This window comes from Anastrepha obliqua, chromosome 5 (genome assembly GCF_027943255.1).
Source record: "Anastrepha obliqua isolate idAnaObli1 chromosome 5, idAnaObli1_1.0, whole genome shotgun sequence".
NCBI classification, from domain to species: Eukaryota; Metazoa; Arthropoda; class Insecta; order Diptera; family Tephritidae; genus Anastrepha; species Anastrepha obliqua.
Window position 1 is genome coordinate 125,203,306 of NC_072896.1, and position 17,493 is coordinate 125,220,798.

The 17,493-nt window shown below is 37.8% G+C and overlaps 2 protein-coding genes across 4 annotated transcripts; one reads left to right on the forward strand and one right to left on the reverse strand.

Annotated features, from left to right (window-relative positions):
- The first annotated feature begins 14,323 nt into the window (after positions 1-14,323).
- On the forward strand, positions 14,324-15,761 carry LOC129248484 (uncharacterized). Of its 2 annotated transcripts, XR_008582622.1 has the most exons (4): positions 14,324-14,760; positions 14,822-14,947; positions 15,003-15,618; positions 15,676-15,761. XR_008582622.1 is itself a non-coding variant. In XM_054888043.1 (3 exons), the coding sequence occupies exons 1-3, from the start codon at positions 14,428-14,430 to the stop codon at positions 15,516-15,518; spliced, it is 975 nt and encodes a 324-aa protein (XP_054744018.1). In that variant the 5' UTR covers positions 14,324-14,427; the 3' UTR covers positions 15,519-15,687. The 2 variants fall into 2 exon arrangements, 1 of the variants encoding a protein (XP_054744018.1); XM_054888043.1 differs by having other exon boundaries at positions 15,003-15,687.
- LOC129248486 (mitochondrial import inner membrane translocase subunit Tim21) lies at positions 15,520-16,864 on the reverse strand. 2 transcript variants are annotated; one of them, XR_008582623.1, is made up of 4 exons: positions 16,411-16,864; positions 16,178-16,360; positions 15,883-16,118; positions 15,520-15,583 (listed from the first exon to the last, which is right to left on the reverse strand). XR_008582623.1 is itself a non-coding variant. In XM_054888044.1 (3 exons), exons 1-3 carry the CDS (start codon positions 16,768-16,770, stop codon positions 15,951-15,953), a joined length of 711 nt encoding a protein of 236 aa, XP_054744019.1. In that variant the 5' UTR covers positions 16,771-16,864; the 3' UTR covers positions 15,779-15,950. The 2 variants fall into 2 exon arrangements, 1 of the variants encoding a protein (XP_054744019.1); XM_054888044.1 differs by lacking the exon at positions 15,520-15,583 and having other exon boundaries at positions 15,779-16,118.
- Positions 16,865-17,493: the final 629 nt, after the last annotated feature.

The following is a 17,493-nucleotide window of genomic DNA, read 5'->3' on the forward strand; positions in this document are numbered from 1 at the left end:
TTTGCACATCTCTTACATGCCGCATTGACATGGCCGACCGCCAACAGCTGCACCCCACCGCAACCACCACCAACTCATCGCAACCTCCAAAACATCACCGCCACCGCCAGCGCCGTCATTGCCATTTGCCATTCAGCAGTGCCGCCAACACATTAACGCAAATTGTACGTGCCTACGATGTTGAATGCTCGATGCTGCAGCAGGTTGCTGGCAATGCTTGATGTTGGTGCGCGGCGCTGATGTGGCCGTTGTAAGTGTGCGCCACAAAGGAGCTGTTGAAGTGGCAAATTTTCACAAGCACACCGCAGCGACGACGACAACAGCAAAAAGAATGGAAAAGAAAGCCGGGAAGGAAGCAGAATTGGCAAAAGCAATGACAGTTGCAGCAGGAAGAGTGGAAAAAGATTGGCTCTGTCGCTGAAAATTGCTAATGGTAGTGAGAGCGCTTAGTCGTTGCAGAAAGCCAGTCACACACACACATACAAATATGCTCTAGCATTCGAAGTTTATTGTAAGTGTCTGTGTGTGTGTGTGTATTAGTTACTGGCAGAATGGCCGACTTGGGATGTGCTACAGTGTCAATCGCGTAAAGATCCACATAAATTTAGATAGAACGTGAACGGTGTAGAGGGACCGCGGAAATGCTTGAAGGAATACGATTGGTGTCAACACCAGGTTCACTGAAATTGCGGATGTTGGGCAGTGCATTGAGCGGTGAGAATACATTAGTACCTATACATACATACATACATATACACATACATACACAGATGCTTTATTAGTATAGCAATAAAATAGAGCGAAGACAATAAAAACTTTGCACAGTGTGCCAGTTCGGAGAAGAAACATTCATTTATTGCTTTTTATTTGATCCCAAAGTAGGGGAAATTCTCAATCGATAGCCTCGTACTGCCCGCCTTAGCAGTTTAATCCAACTTTTAGGTCTTTTAGGTGCATAAAGCCACTAAAGGATATATTGGAAAACTTTGATTTACTATAAATTTTTCGGCATCTTAGAGAAAATAGAAGCTAAGTACATTCCTAGTTTTTAATTATAGCTAAAGCAAAGATGGGCGAGCGAACTGAGCTACTATTCACATGAGGATCGTTTGAAAAGTCCGTCAGAGTCAGAGAGATGGCACCACACACTAAGTTTCAGCTATTTATGTGAGTTTGGCATTCGTTTGAATCGAGAAAGTCGAGTGGTTTTCCCTTTCCATCACAACAACGCACCAGCTCACGCCTCAACAGTTGTGGCCGCAAAATTCATAGAAATAGCGCTCCAATGCGATTCACATTCCCACTATTCTCTAAATTTGGGTTAAGCGGATCCCTCTGACTACAAATTGTTCCCCAATTTGAGGAAATGAGTGGCGTGAAAAAGATTTTATTCAAACGAGGAGTTGCTTGTAGAAGCGAATGGCTATTTTCAGACTTCGAAAAATCCTATTGTTGGACGAAGTGTATAAACCTAAATGGAGACTATGTCGAAAAATTACTACAAAAACTAAAGCCACTAATAGACTTTATGGAAAAAATATAGTGCGTTGTATGGCTAGAATACGCAACAGCGTCAGGAAAAAAATGTCAAAAATCCACTACTATTTTAAGCCTCTTAAGCTGACACTTTATTATACAAAATTTACCCGGCTATAAAACTGCCTGCACTATTTTGTAATTTAAATTATTTAAAAAAATATATAGTTCATACTACAACAAAAACCATAGAAAGCGAAATTTTGACAAGTTTTCATCAAAATTTCAAATTTCTTAGTCAGAATTTGTAGAAAAATTTCGGGTATGCAGTTTTATAGATAATTGAATTTAGTTGTAATAAAGTGCAAGTTTCAAGTACTTCAAAAACCGCGCTTATGGGTTTTCTCTTTCATATAAACTAAATGTGGAGTAGGTGTTAAATGGAGAAAATGCATAAGAGCGTGATCGAAAAAATCTCAAAAATCAATGTGATATTTTAACAAATTTCAATGAGCTACAAAATTTCATACTTGAAATTTTTTCAGAAATTCTAAGTAAAACGTTTAAAATTTTGATTAAAATTTACCGAATTTTTAATATACAAATTTTATACAAAGTTTGAAACCTTGCTTTATATGATTTTTTTGTAGTATAAACTCCGTTTTCTTAAAAATACTTGAAATTAAAAAGTAAAGAAATAAATAACCAAAACTTGTCAATATATGAGGTACCCTTTCTTTTGACGTTGACTGTATACATACTTTGTAGCTTAAATATTAGAATATTTATTTAAATAATAAAATAATAAATATTGGTAATTAATAAAATAAACGACCATAGAATTTTGATCCAATGAAATGTACACCTAACCACTGCTGTAAAAGCAAATATGCTCTCCCCTCGCCTCTTTAATCTGCTGTGCACAACAGCAAGAGATTTCGGCCGTTGAAAATGCGCAAGCTCCATTTTTCCCCTGAGAATAGTGAACAAATTCACAAAAAAATACAACGGAAAAATATATTCTGCACATACAATGGCAAATACTGCTGCAATATTTCATTGAGTCGCAGCGCTACCTCTTTGCGCTAAACTCTCAATTCTTCGATTTACACGCCTTTCTTGTACCACCCACCACCCAACGCTCAGCATCTAACATTCCAAAAAAGGGGAGATTTTTCATTTCCGCTCCCGTAGGAAATCACACAATTAAGGTAATCGTTCACTCACACACATATAGAGAGACATACGCACAATATGGAGTAGAGAGAAAATGCCTTATGTACTCCTTGAACTCCTGCTACAACAATGCTGGCTGGCCATGCAATCTCACTGCGGCAACATACTTGCCAGCCACCACCTAAATAGCGCGACAACATTTTCATCTTCATTTTGAAACCCACGCGCTGCCGCACTCCCCGCTTTTCGACACAATGTCTCTCTGTTCATTTATATAGTAGACTGACAAGCATAGACGATGATGAAGTGAACGACAATGTCGTCGTTAGACAGCTCCTCTGTCGGTCTATTCACTTTACTCATCCCCCTCCCCACTTCCTCAACACCCACACTTGCTGCTTTCTAAGCCGCAAAAGGTTGTTGGTTCTATTTTTTGTTTTTGTTTCTTTGGTTGAGGGTGTGACAGCATCCATATGTTACCCGATAATTTGGCGAAAGTTTTAATGAAAGACATGGGAGCCATTTTTGCCGCCATTTTTATGCTCGTGCACACATGCAAACATACCATTATAACGACACATAACCACATACATGCATACACACATACATACTTATGTATAGTACAGTTTGTTGCGATTGCTTAGCTAAGTAAGCGAAAGAGAAAGGAAGGCGCAATATTCTTTGGCAATTGTGAAAAGCAGTTGAGTTTTATTAATGTTTCACTGAGTAGAGCAACTCCGGATGTTATTGTGCTCGATGTTGACATTTCAAAATGATGATATTTAATGCAGACATTGCTTTGTTGTTACATATAATAAAGATGAAGATAATTCGAAATACTCATAAGTTGGGCGCTGGTTCCGGACTGGTTGGGAAAATATAAAAGCGCTTGGCATTGGAGAAAATAATGGAGTAAAGGAAGAAGCTAATTTTAAACTAATTAGTTGTGCAGCTAAGATTTAATAATAGCTATGGACCAATATAATGGCAGCATGAAGGAGAAATGGGGAGGTGGATGGCAGAGGAGATTTGATTACTTAAGAAGAAAAGTTGCTGTTGCAATTTGCAAAATGGAGCAGGAGACAGTGAACAAAGTTCATCCCAAGGAGTCGAAGGAGTTTGTAGAAAAACAGTCAATTTAACACAGAAAATTTCTTGCTAATATTTTCGTCATTTATACACTTAAAAGCTTTGGAAAATAGAACAGCCCTTTAGAGCTCTTCGCTTTTTCTTGTTTTTTGGGCCATCCACAGCGTCTTGAAATATTAATACAACCAATCAGTTACTCGCCCAGACGTGCAGACAGAGCAGAATTTTCGAGGTGAACTATACGCGCTATATATTGGCATAGACGATGATGCTTCGGTGGAATGATATCTCGAGGGCGCCGGCGTAAACAATAGAAGCACAATATCAAAATGGCCTGTTTGCAGCTGATATGCATAACTTGCAAAGACAACATTTTTTTTATCTTAATCAAAAAGGTTGTACGAGGGTCGATTGAAAAGAACGTGCAAAAATAAAAACTACTTAATTTTTTCGGGTAAACCTTTCTTGTTTTTCGAATTAGTCTCCTTTCGTCCAACGCTGTTCTAGTGGGAAGAGGATTTGTCCAAGTCTGAAAAATAGCCATTCGTTCTTCATTTGAGTCGGTTGAATACAATATTTTTCCCGCCAACCATTTCTTCAAATTGGGGAGCAAATAGTAGAGATCCGAGGGAGTCAATTCTGGAGAATAGGGGGGATGTGTAACAAGTTGGAACCCAATTTCCATTAATTTTGTGAATTAACATATTGTCGGTATGTTCGAGTATTCGAGAGTTCTTCGCACTCTTGTCGTATCGTTCTTTGTAAGTCCCGTCGATTGCTTGTGAGATATTTTCTTATATTTAGCTCAAGAATACTACATTGGTATCAAAGGATACCGCTACAGTTTCAATCACATTAGGGCAGTTCCAGATAAGCCATGCTTGAACAACATTCGATATGTGCTTGAGATCGTTTATCGATTTTCGATTACCGAATTTTTTAAGAACTTTTGCAATAAATTATTTTTCAATAAAATTATAAACTGTACAAGCGAATTAAAAAATACTGATGAAAAACGGAGGAATACCCTGGAGTTTTGTGGATATTAATACCGCCATTTAAATAAGAGTTAAAAAACAAACTTTCTTTTGCATTGTTCACTTCACTCGGGAGCATACTCTGCCGCTACTAGTCGTAAATAGTGGGAATGCCCACCTGTCGTTGCTTAGAACAATGCCTTTTAACTGTTTAGAGCGCCATCTGTGCTTCACATTTTTGTGCCAGAAGGATCCCACAAATGGTTGAGGACTTTTTTTTTAGAAACTAGGAAACTAGGTAAGTTTAGAAAAGTCCGAGGACCGTGCTTTACGTGGGATTCGAACCCACAGCCTCTGGGGTGGCAGGCTAGTGTACTTATGCTAGACTACCGAGACCGCCGTAAAAAACATAATAACGAAACAATTTCATATGTAGTAGTTTCCTCTATGAAAGCTAAGTTTCCGAACCCCCGCTGACAACACACAATCCCAAACCATAATGTGACCTCCACCGTGTCTTACAGGTTTCTCGGATACAGCTTTGAGCTCAGTTGGCGCGAGATAAACGTCTTTCCATCGGATCCAAAAAGATCAAATTTGCTTTCGTCAGCAAAAATAATGTCATTCCAAAATGTTTTGTGCTTATTATTAAAACTTTCAACAAACTGCACTCTTTGCTTTAGGAGATATTTCGCGCACTAAAAAAATGCTTTGTTTCGAGCTGTGCTTCCATGAAAACCGGCATTATGAATAATTATTCTTACAGTTTTCGGATTACAAGACTTTCCGAGTATCAGCTGAACTTCTTTTATCACCACTGGTGCACTCTTGGTTTTCCTCATTATCTATCTTTCGTCAACCTCTGTACAAATTTTATTTAGGGCCTCTTAACCTTTGTCAGGAGATCGCTCTCGCTTATTCAACAACAACCCGGCACCACACTTCATGGGGTCCCCGCCTACTCTGGAGTGGAGGGAAATGAAAGAGCGGATGGGTGTGCAAGGAAAGGCTCTGAGCTTGAATTTCAACGTGTAATAGAGGACATAAGCATTCCTCTAAATGAACTGTACATTGCGATTGACTTGAGCGTAATCGCGGAAACCAATAGAAGGAGGAATGCCACGCTGCGATCGGGCGCAACGCGAGCCATGTGGGATCGCTACAGAGAGCTAAAAAGATCCCAATACGTCGATAATTGACGTTCCGCTGCCCGACCATGACGAGGTGAAAATAGCGATAATGCGGCTAAAGAACAACAAAGCCGCGGGCGCCGACAGACTGCCGGCTAAGCTATTCAAACATGGCGGCGAGGAGCTGGTAAGGTGCATGCATTAGCTTCTATGCAAAATATGGTCGGATGAAAGCATGCCTGCCGATTGGAATTTAAGTGTGCTCTGCCCAATCCATAAGAAGGGCGATCCTGCAATCTGTGCCAATTACCGCGGGATTAGTCTTCTAAATAGGGCCTATAAGGTTCTAGCGAGCGTATTGTGTGAAAGGCTGAAGCCCATCGTCAACCAACTGATTGGACCTTATCAGTGTGGCTTTAGACCTGGAAAGTCTACCATCGACCAAATATAAACAATATGCCAAATCTTGGAAAAGACCCATGAAAGGAGAATCGACACACACCATCTTTTAGTTGTTGTTGTTGTAGCAGCATAAACATTCCCCATACTTACATACGGGGAATGGTGCTGGAGTGACAGTCCTTGGCCGGATATAAATCCGGGTCGTTTCGGTTACGTAGAACCGACTGTCGTGGAAACGGCCATCTTTTAGTCGATTTCAAAGCTGCATTCGACAGTACGGAAAGGAGTTACCTGTATGCCCACAAAACTAATACGGCTGGCTATGCAAGATGGCGTTGCTCAACACCAGCAGCGCCGTCAGAATTGGGAAGGACCTCTCCGAGCAAGTGCTACTTTGGACTAAGTAGGGAACTGAACAGTAAAGTCCTCTCTCGACGAACAAAAGTAACACTCTACAAGGCTCTCATCATGCCCATCCTAACGTATGGCGCAGAAGCGTGGGCGATGGCAACATACGATGAAGCGACGCTTGGAGTGTTTGAGAGAAAGATTCTGCGTAAGATTTTTGGACCTTTGCACGTTGGCAACGGCGAATATCGCAGACGATGGAACGATGAGCTGCATGAGCTTTACAGCGGCTACGTTGGCTGGGTCATGTCGTCCCAATGGATGCAAACGCTGCGACTCTGAAAGTATTCGATGCGGTACCAGCTGGTGGTAGTAGAGGAAGAGGAAGGCCTCCTCTGCGTTGGGAAGATCAGGTGGAGAAGGACTTGCCTTCACTTGGTGTGTCCAATTGGCGCCGGTTAGCACGCAAGCATAAAAAAGAACAAAGTTACGTAGTTTAAAGTAAAAAAATAATTGACGTTTACACCCTTTTTGGGTGTTCAGCCGAGTTCCTGATATCATGCGTCCTGATGTTGTTGCTAATGGAGGGAACTACAGTTTTACGCCTCCTCCGAGCGGCTAATATTTGTTTTGGGAGCTTTTTCCATTACAGAAATACACTTGGAGGTTTGCCATTGTCTGCCGAGGGGCGATCGCTATTAGAAAAAACGGTTTCATTTTAGAGTTTCATGCACGGAAATTCAAACCTACGCACTTCCAAATGGTAGTCACGCACCAGCCCATCACGGTAAGTTTATACTCCCGTCCGATCTCTCACAACAAGAAAATCAGCCTAAGAAAGTATTTAGAGCAGCATTCAAAAAAAATTGCGAGTTGAAAGTCGTAATATTGACGTCAATAAAAGTAACCAGCTGTGAGGTAATTTCGTGTGCAAAAATTTACTATATTTTGTTTTTGTTGTAAATATTCTTCTTAAATTAAAGTTTCTTCGAATTTATTTGTTGTTGTTGTTCTGTTTTTGAATTTGTATTTAAGTTTTTTTGAAAATGTGGCTCAAATAAAAAATTATCTTTTCAATAAGGCATCACACAAAATAAGCTATGAGCCACTGTATGTGTGTTTGTGCGCGTTTAATTTTCCAGCATCATAAATTCGCTACAAACAGCTGTCGCAGAGATGCAAAAAATATTTTCACGAAGTTGTTGAGCAAAGCGACCAACTGGACCACAAAACTACTCAAACACCAACGCAATTCACAATTACGAAACTGTCAAAAAATCGCTACAATTGCAAGCGCACACAGGCGTTCGAAAAAAGTTTAAATTGCACATTCGCAAAATGTTCGTTAAAAATACCGATTTCCCGCTGGGCCAACGCCAGCGCGTCTGCTCTACCGCCATTAAAAACAACCAACGCATTTCTGACAGTTTGTTATCCATTCAAAGTTGTGCGCGCATTTGTAAATATTTAAAGGATGTCTGATATTTTGAAATCCATTTTTTCACAGTTTTCTAAAAAATTATAATAAAAGGAACCAAAACTAAACAGAGTAAACGCTACAGTTTTTGTGCGCACCCACAAGACCTGAGGCGTCCAACACCTGTTTGTTGATGCAACAACGAAAACAACAACAACAGCAAAAAAGTAGTGTCCAGTTGCGCTTTTGCGAAGTGTTGTCTCCGAGGATATCACTTCGTACACATCGCTTCCACTGGCGCACTGTCGCACTGTTGCTCTGTTGAACGCAAGTGGACATCGAATACAAAAAATTGTGGAGTATGACAAGATAAGCGACTATTTTATATGCGATATTTAGGCAACATGCTTTATTGTGTTGGCATACAAAAAAATTATTATACAATTTTTTTTTAATAAACTGCCAAATGCTGCACCAACACGTTTTTTAAACAGCCAAATTTACTGCAACTTGCGGTTCCACATTTAACGCATTTTAATCGACTTTAAACTGCGTTAAACGTTTTTGAAAGTGCGTGAGCTCCCAATTTACTCTAAATGCTGTCAATATGTTGCGTTCTTTGCGGTTTGCCATACATACAAACGCTTACATTTTTCTTACCTTGCATGCAAACTGCGAAGGAATGCAAGCGGAGCGTTTACGCACTTCACTTTTAATACGCCCAGGGTGAGCTAATGAAAAAAGGAGGTGTAAATAGTTTTTATACAATTTCTCCTTACAACCTTCTGTTTATTGATGTGTATGTGTGACTGTGCGTATGCTCTCATGTATGTACTCGTATGAAGAACTCTATAGTTAATAAAACTTACGTCACCCTTAGATCATTCATCATCATCATTAGCACTACAGTCTTGAGCAGACCATTACTTTCTTTGTGGATTTGCGACAATGAATACTGATATAAGGTTGTCAGGACCAGTCCCCTCTAGGAGAGCCAGATCACCCACTTCTTTTGTTCCCTCTCCTTCCACTGTGGTTTCCCACTTTCTGAGGCACCCACTCTCTGGTTGGGGTTAACAGTTTCACCGCTAAAAGGATTCTAGTTGAGAGATTGACAGAGATATACATCATGTCTCAAGATCAGTATACAATTTGCGCATTGTTGCCTTGCTCCCGCCTTAGAACATTATAAAATATATTTCATTTAATTCGACAAGTAATAACATGCGCATAAATATTTTTCAATCCATTTTTTTTATTGTAAAGACTGAGCATGGAACATTATTTTATTCAAATTACTTCATTCTGTCACCCGCCGTAGCCGAATGGGCTGGTGCGTGACAAGATGAAAAGATCTTTAGAGGTCATACCGTTAACCGGCTCTCAGTGAATTTGGCAGAATCATTTGATTGGCTGGCATAGCAGGAGCCATGAGATTGTGTTGGTGACATACGAAAAACATCAACACAGTCCCTCGTCATGTTGCTTCTTTGGCGTCTAAATCATAGTTGACTCGATGCAAAACTCTTTTTCTCATGAGAGCGCTGAAAAATTTGAATTTTTTATAACACTCGTTAGTAATGCCACACCGAACGAAACATTGAATGGGTATTTTTTAAACAAAAATTGGATATTTCCTGTTTACACACCACCATTGAGGTTAGTATTTAGTGCACGGTTGCCCAGTGGGCTGACATCACCCCTATACATCTACAAATAATAAAAATAAGCAGAATCAGTACAAAATACATAAAGGGGAAAAATTTTCAAAATTATATATATAAAAAAAAATATTCAAAATTGAGTAATAAAATAATAATAAAGTAGTGAACACGAAAAACATATAAGTAAGTATAAATAAATACATAAAATTTTGCAATTTTTTAATACAACATAAAAAGTTAGTACGAAAAAAAATTGTGAAACAACGAACGGAATAAGTGAAAGCACATAACCTTTAATTTTTTATAACTTAAACATAAATAACAAAATTATGTTTGTAAAATATCTCAAACTCAAATTCAAGTCCCTTACCTACGCTTTTCAAACATAAAATATTTACATACATACATATGTTTATGTACACATATGTATATAGAAATTTACAGACATGAATCAAAACTCAATTTTCAATAAAATTACATGTATGTATGGTCACATAACGAATTAAAAGTAGAAGCCGAAAAGAATATAAGGGGCTTTGGAAAATTCTAAAAACTCACTTTAATTTAAATTATTACGTTTCAATTGAATTTGTTTTAAAATAAATATTTAATTATAAACTTGATCATTTTTCCATTAACGCAAAAACAAACTGTTTTTGTCAGTTATTTTGGGTGCCTTATTTGCCTATTAGCTGTTCACCAACCAGGGATTGACAATGCTGCAAAGTACACAAACGAGTTTCTGGACGCGCTCTCATATAAAATGTGAGACTTTCGCATCTTACTATCTATAATCTGAACAACGCCAGGGCGGCCAGAATTCTACTGCCGAGTACCCGGTGACGTGACAGCCGAAGTTACTCGCTCAATTTCGTTTTCTACCATAGCTGATGGCCAAGCCTAGTACTCTATCGTCCTTAGGTGCGTAACTACCATTCAGGAGTGTCCAGCTTCGAACCTCCAGGCATGAAACACCGAGTGACAGGAAAAGTTTCTTCTAATAGTGGTCGCTCCTCGGAAGGCAAGGAAGTGGCAAGCCTCCGAGTGTATTTCTACCATGAAAAGCTCCTCATAAAAACCGATCTGCCATTCGGAGTTGGCGTAAAACTGTACGTCTTTCCATTTGTGGAAAAACCCCAAGACGCACACCACAAACTGGAGAAGAAGGTCAGCCAAACACCAAATAAAGTGTCAAACACCATAAATATATTCTTTTTTATAAATTTCGAGCTATAAATTAAATTAAATTAAATTTCACGTACGTAGCCAATATATTTTTAGCTATAAATTAGAAAAAAAATTGTAATTCAAATTCCAAACAATAGATTGACCACCCTCCTCTATGAAATTATTGAAAAATTACAATCTACCTAAAACAAAGCGTATACGGAAATGGTTATTCGAATTCAGAAAAAATTGAAACTTAAGAATTTGTGTCCCACTTAAAAGTTGAAGGTCGAGTGTGGTTTATTATTTAAGTCTTTTATTTTTTATTGCCTTTCGTATACTTTTTTACGCCATAATTTTTTCCAATTTTTTTTTTAAGTGCTCGCTCTACTCTCTCTGATCCTCCTCTGGTACAGGTGGATTTTCACCTTTTCAGAATCATTAAAATATTTTCCCCTTGGCATTTTGATAAAAATCTTAAAAAACATATGATTAAAAAAATTGTCCACTTGATTTGTTAAAAATTATCAATTTAATGCAAAAATAAAGTTATTTTTTTATTCACTTCAATGTTTTCGGCTTCCTTACTCCGAAGCGTTTAAACGAATATGCTTTCATTTTTAGTATGATATTTAAGAAGCAACGGTTTAGGTATAACAACAATAACGAAACTTGAATTGAAAACAATATTAATTACAAGTTGTTGCAATAATTTGCATTGAAAGAAGAGAGCAAATCATGCATTGAGAAAAGAGAGAGAAGGTAGTGAAGCTGAAATGAGTGCGTGAAAAGAAAGAGTGAAAAGAGTGCGTTTTTTATGAAAACAACAACAACAGTGCGTTTATACGAATAAGTGGCACTGAATAAATTAGATTAATAGGATCATGACATTTTGCACAGGCCTATTTATGCAAAGTACATGGATACATATGTATGCAATTTATTAATTATTCCAGAGTTATTTAAAAAAATTAAAGAAGCTCAACATTTTTGTATACCTACTAAACAAAATATTTTCGGCTTCCACTCTAATGGTCTTAAGCATGTGCGCATCACTGTAAATACATACTCGTACGTGCGATTTGAACATTCTGCATTTTTTGCCGTTATAACGCATAACAATTGCGTGAGCGTTGCGGTTTTTTCTGCAGCGCTCGACAAAAACAAAAGAAAATACATACAGACATACTCGTATAAATGAATTTCATCTGCTGCTTTCTCACACATTATGAGTATTTTCTTTGCTAGCAAAAATGCATGACATGTTGGAGAACGTAGTACCGCTACGCTGACAACAATAACAAAACAAATGGGGAAAGAAAAATGTATGAAGTGTATGTAAGTATTTATCTCAATGGGTTTGTGAGAAAGGATTTTGTCTAACGTCAGATGTGGGCGCATAAGTATTTTCGAAACACATGTTTCAATAATATTATAACAACAATACCAAACGCTATAATAATAGCATTTCCTCACCCACTTATCAAGTATTGACTAATTATTGTAGTATTTGCAGAATTTCCTTTTATATTTTCAATTGGTTAAACCCAACTTAACTTTTATGGAATATATGAGAAAAAAATTGAACAAAAATGCAACTAGCCGGTTTGAAAATTTTATATTTTTTTGAATTGTGGCTGGTCCACGTTATTGTTGTTATATTATTAGCACAACACGGTCGGAGTCAAAAAATATTTTGCGTAACAAAGATTTTGCTCATATCCTTAACAACATGAATTCAATTAAAATGTCCAAGAAAATGTACCGCATGAAAGCGTTTTGCTGCAGTTTCTGAATTTTAGAATACAAAGAACTTTTCGGAAATAAAAAAATTGATTTAGGAAAGTACTTTACATGAGTAGTGTAATTAGACCTCAAATTACTGTCCGAAACTCTTATATTTGACCGTCTTGCCGAAAGTACTTTTTTGCCGCGTCTGATGACACCTTAATTATTATGCAACCGCATTCAACACACCTCCCTACACTGCAATGAAATCGATGTTTGAAAATGTGGAGGTTTTGCGAATCTTTGTAATTAATAATATTTGTTTGCAATTTGAACCAGAATTTTCTTATCACATTTTCTAAGCACAAAATTAATCATCCAATTGGTTTTTGAATACCGTTTTTATTAAATAGAAAATGTAATTTGAGTGATGGATTATTTGACCTTTACGCGCTCTATTGCTTGTCTGTTTGTATGCTGCAGGTGCCCAGTTCACAAGTGTCAAATTTGAATGATGTACGATTCCATTTGAAAAAATTAGAGGTCTCCCGATAGGGTGATTAATTTTGTGCCACCTTTATATATCAGAGCATGTTTATAAAATGAGAAGGCGAAATTGTTACTGTTAAACTTTTTTAGTATAATTGAGTTTTGAAAGGTTTGCTAGTAAGTGGTTTTAGAACATCGACGATATTGACATCAACATTTCAACCATTTATTTACAAGGTTTGCTCTTGTCAGAGGAACTTCGGCTGCCACGTCATTTGGGCGATTCGGCAATCGAATGCTGCACTATCATTTCACATGTATTCACACACTCGTCCAATCAGTCGTTGTTCAGACGGCAACGATTGACCTTGGATTGATTTTTTTTCCTATATCACCAACACAATCTCAGTTTTTTTGTAAACAGTTCCCAAATGACGTCAGCCCAATAGCTAATTCTGTCAAATTCATTCAGAGCCGAATTATGGTATGTTAAAGAGCACAACTCTAAATATATTTTCACTATGCCACCTTGTACATATACCTCAGAATATTAATGAAGGGAGAAGGCGCAAATGCTACGGTAAGTATTTTTAGTACAATTGGGTTTTGAAAGGTTTCTTGTAAGAGTTTTTGGAACACCGGCTTTATAACCACCACACTGAGTTTTGCCGACACAAAAATTTAAAACACCACATATCTCTCATCTCAACATTAAATTAAATTAAATTTTTTACTATTCTTTCATTTTTGAAATGGCAAGCGAATAATAAATTATAAATGATAAGCGAACCTTTCAAAGTAACTTGTTCTAAAAATACTTAACAGTAACATTTGCACCTTCTCCTTTCATTAACATTCTCTGCTCAGGCTATTACCATTCTCTGCTCATGTTATTAACTTCTGTGCCTATGTTATTAACATTCTGTGATTTTATTAACATTCGCTGGTAGAAATCTTGGATTTGTGGTGCGTGCTGTGCCGTGTGGTGGGTTTCCCATCGCAGAGAACTTTGCTCGCGACATCTATGACTGAAGTTACTGTATTTCACACCTGTGCCTCTTAGCGCCATCTTTTTTTCGCATGCTAAATATTTTTTGACTAAAAAACACAAAATCAATTAAAACTGATTTGAATTAAATTAAATTTTGTATTTAGTAAAAAATCAAACCTTAGGGTTTTAATGATTTACAGTATTTGGTAGGCATTCCCATTATATGTTATTCGCTGCTATCATCACCAACGTTGAATCGTTGCCCATGGAAACAAAGTCAAGTGGAATAACTAAAAGTCCGCAAGCACTTTTCAGGTGGCGTGAAAATTTAATTCGTTAAAATAAATCAAATAATAGAGTAAATCGCATAGTAATGAAATTTATACCCTTGCACACGAAGAACACTGCGATTATATATAAGAACGCGTTATGCTCATCCGCCAGTATCATCGTACTAATCTTCATCATACTGTCCGTGATGATTCCGATGTTGTTGGTGTCGCTGCTTAGTCCATATTCCGGCATTTCGGAGTCGCGCGTTCTCTTTGAGCAGCCTCGTTTGCAGTTCAAGTTCCATAGCATATTCACTGCTGAAACGGAAAAGAGGAGTAATGTAGCCGATAGTATTGGTTTGGTGGTGTGCAGCACATTTCCTCAGCTAAATGCCCTTATGCAAGAACGAAGTGGAAGCTGTGAGGGCATTCAAGTGAGTAATACTTGGCAATTAAGTGAAGTTAGTTTCAGATTTATTGCTTTTACTTTCACAGTACCGGACTGATGATTTCGATCACGATGGCACTATTGACCGTGTACATTTCCAACAACAACTTGACTCACTACCGGGCGCCATTAGAAGTTTCGATCTTGCAGTATTTTTTGAGGCGAAACTGAAGGTAGGATTGAACGTTCGTTAATTCTCCAATTTCTTATAAAAATACACTTCCGTAGCATAAATGCCCGCTCTCGCCACCGGCGCTGCTTACTTACCAGACTATTATCCCATCGGCGGTGCAGATGCGTTCTGGCACTATTTTAGTTAAAGCTGAACTGAAACTCCAACAATACATAGAGTTTACTTGCCCTTTCTTGGGACGCAATGTAAAGACACAATTTCGCGAAGTGGAGCTTAACTCTAATAATAGTAATGTTGACGTGCACGACTATCAAATTCCATCGCTGCTTGAGCAATTGAAGACGAACCCTGCGTATTTTAAGCTCTCAGTGCAGGAAACTTACTTTCGACATGAACAAGACAACATTCTTCGCATACAACTAGACTTAGATGTTTTACAGGTGCCCGCGCGATACCATCTGAGTGTTTGGGAGCGCTTGGGCCAATTCTGGTTATATTTCGCTTCCTTCTTCGGTATATCTTTCTACGTTATGAATAAGATTAAGGATTATCTTTTTGGCCAACACATCATTCGAGCATGGGAGGTAATTCCGTGGAAGAAGCTGTACTGACACGCGCATGATCACTCAGGAGAGGATTACATTGATTTGGATGATTTCTCGACGTCTGTTATGTACTAAAAATATATCAAATCGAAACAAGCAAAAAATAGTAACTGATATGATTTTCTGCTTAGCACACTCGTATCATATTTATATTTTATTTCAGACAAAATGTGACTCATTCAAATTTAATGTTGAGTGGAAAGAAAAAGTGCATTCTTTTCCAAAAAGTTATTTAGAATCCCATGGCATGCATTAAAAAATACCCATACTTTAACAGTTGATTTATATTCAGGCTAATTACAGGTCAATTTGCGCTTAACTAATTCGAAAATAAATTATTATACGAGGACTGATTGTTTGTTAGTCGTACCTTAGACTTTGTTGCACAATCCCAGTATTTAACTTATACGCCATTGTCATTTATATTAAGTCAAGTTATCATTTCTTCTGAAAAGAGGCGAATTCCAAACTTCCGGAATCTAATTCGGTTTTTGTTACTGCCGGACTTGGGTCATAGGCGCGATTATCTTCAATGATAATTGCTGTATGCGGGTAATAATCGAGTTGTACAAATAAATAACGATATTCCATTTTTCCTGATGGTGTCTGTTAAATTGGAAAATATTAAACAGATTATGAAAGTATAATTATTTACACAGGTATACTTTGCGCGATTCCAAATGAACAGTGCCCCGGTTTCGTATCCCTTGAACGTAAAACTGCATGCGCACATGTAATACGCCATTGCGTTCGAAGGTAGAATTCGCGACACGCTGTCTGCGTCCACGACGCGATTCCTCTCCATAACCTTTTATTGGGGCGCCCAGCGCATCCTGAACACGCGGATCCTGCAAACGGAAATTATTATTATCGAAATTGAAATGCTTTAGTGTCTAACCTCTTTCACTAGATCCAAAGCATCTGAATAAATATTATTCGGACTAGAACTCGAGAAGAGTTCGCGGAATATGGCATAGAACATTATGCCGGTCACTCCAATGCCGGCGAGAATAATTGCTGTGTAACTGGCAGTTTTTGTGTTTTCTTTTATTTTTTCGCCGAGTGGGCGAACGTCTGTCGATACATCAGAACGGTCACCGGATTCCTGCAAAGCTTTGCCACTGTTAGGATCTTCCTTACGCATTTGGTGTAGAGGCGTGTGCGTGACCGCAATCATGCGGCACCATTGATGCTTCAATGAAGATTTAAAAAGCTCATTTTTGCGTATTAATTGACGGAGCACTATAAGTTGAGACATTACGCTTAATTAGCAAGCTAATTATAAAACTTTAAAATACTTATGCCAAAAGTTAAAATAGGCAATATAAACAGAATCAAAAATAAAGGTTAATGTCAGCTGCAAATGAATGACATGAACAATCAGCTGATTGCCAGTCTGCTCATATATTTGTTTTTTCTACGTTGCTTTTCCTATTTAAGACCTGTCTACATGAGCAAAACAGTGCTTCAGATATCGTTTGGAGTCGAAAATGAGTAATTTGCGTAGTATGGAGTTAGTAAAATGTATAATTTTCAATCTAACTGCACTTAAAATTATACTTATTGAATTTCTCTTGCGTACCAATTTGTTTTCTTTTTTTGAAGTCAGACTTCTTAGGCGTCGATGGACGAGCGAGAGTGTAGAGTAAAATTTCAAGGCCATGCAACGTTTTGCGCATTTTCGTTCCGCGAGAGAGAAAAAAGATATAACGTAGAGGAAAAGTAGAGAGAGAGCTATACCTTATATATATATCTTAGATACACTTTAAGTAATTTTTTCTGCATTTTACGTCTTGGTTGCTAATTTCTAGTGAGATATAACACTACCTACTTTTTGGCGCTTGCCTTTTGGTGCAAACTTGTAGGAAATACACTTTTGGTGCCTACTTTTTGGCGTTATATTTCCTTGGTGCCTACTGCTTGGAGCGTTTTTTGGTTACACTGAAAACCGTAAGATACACCGACTAGAATCTTTCGAAAT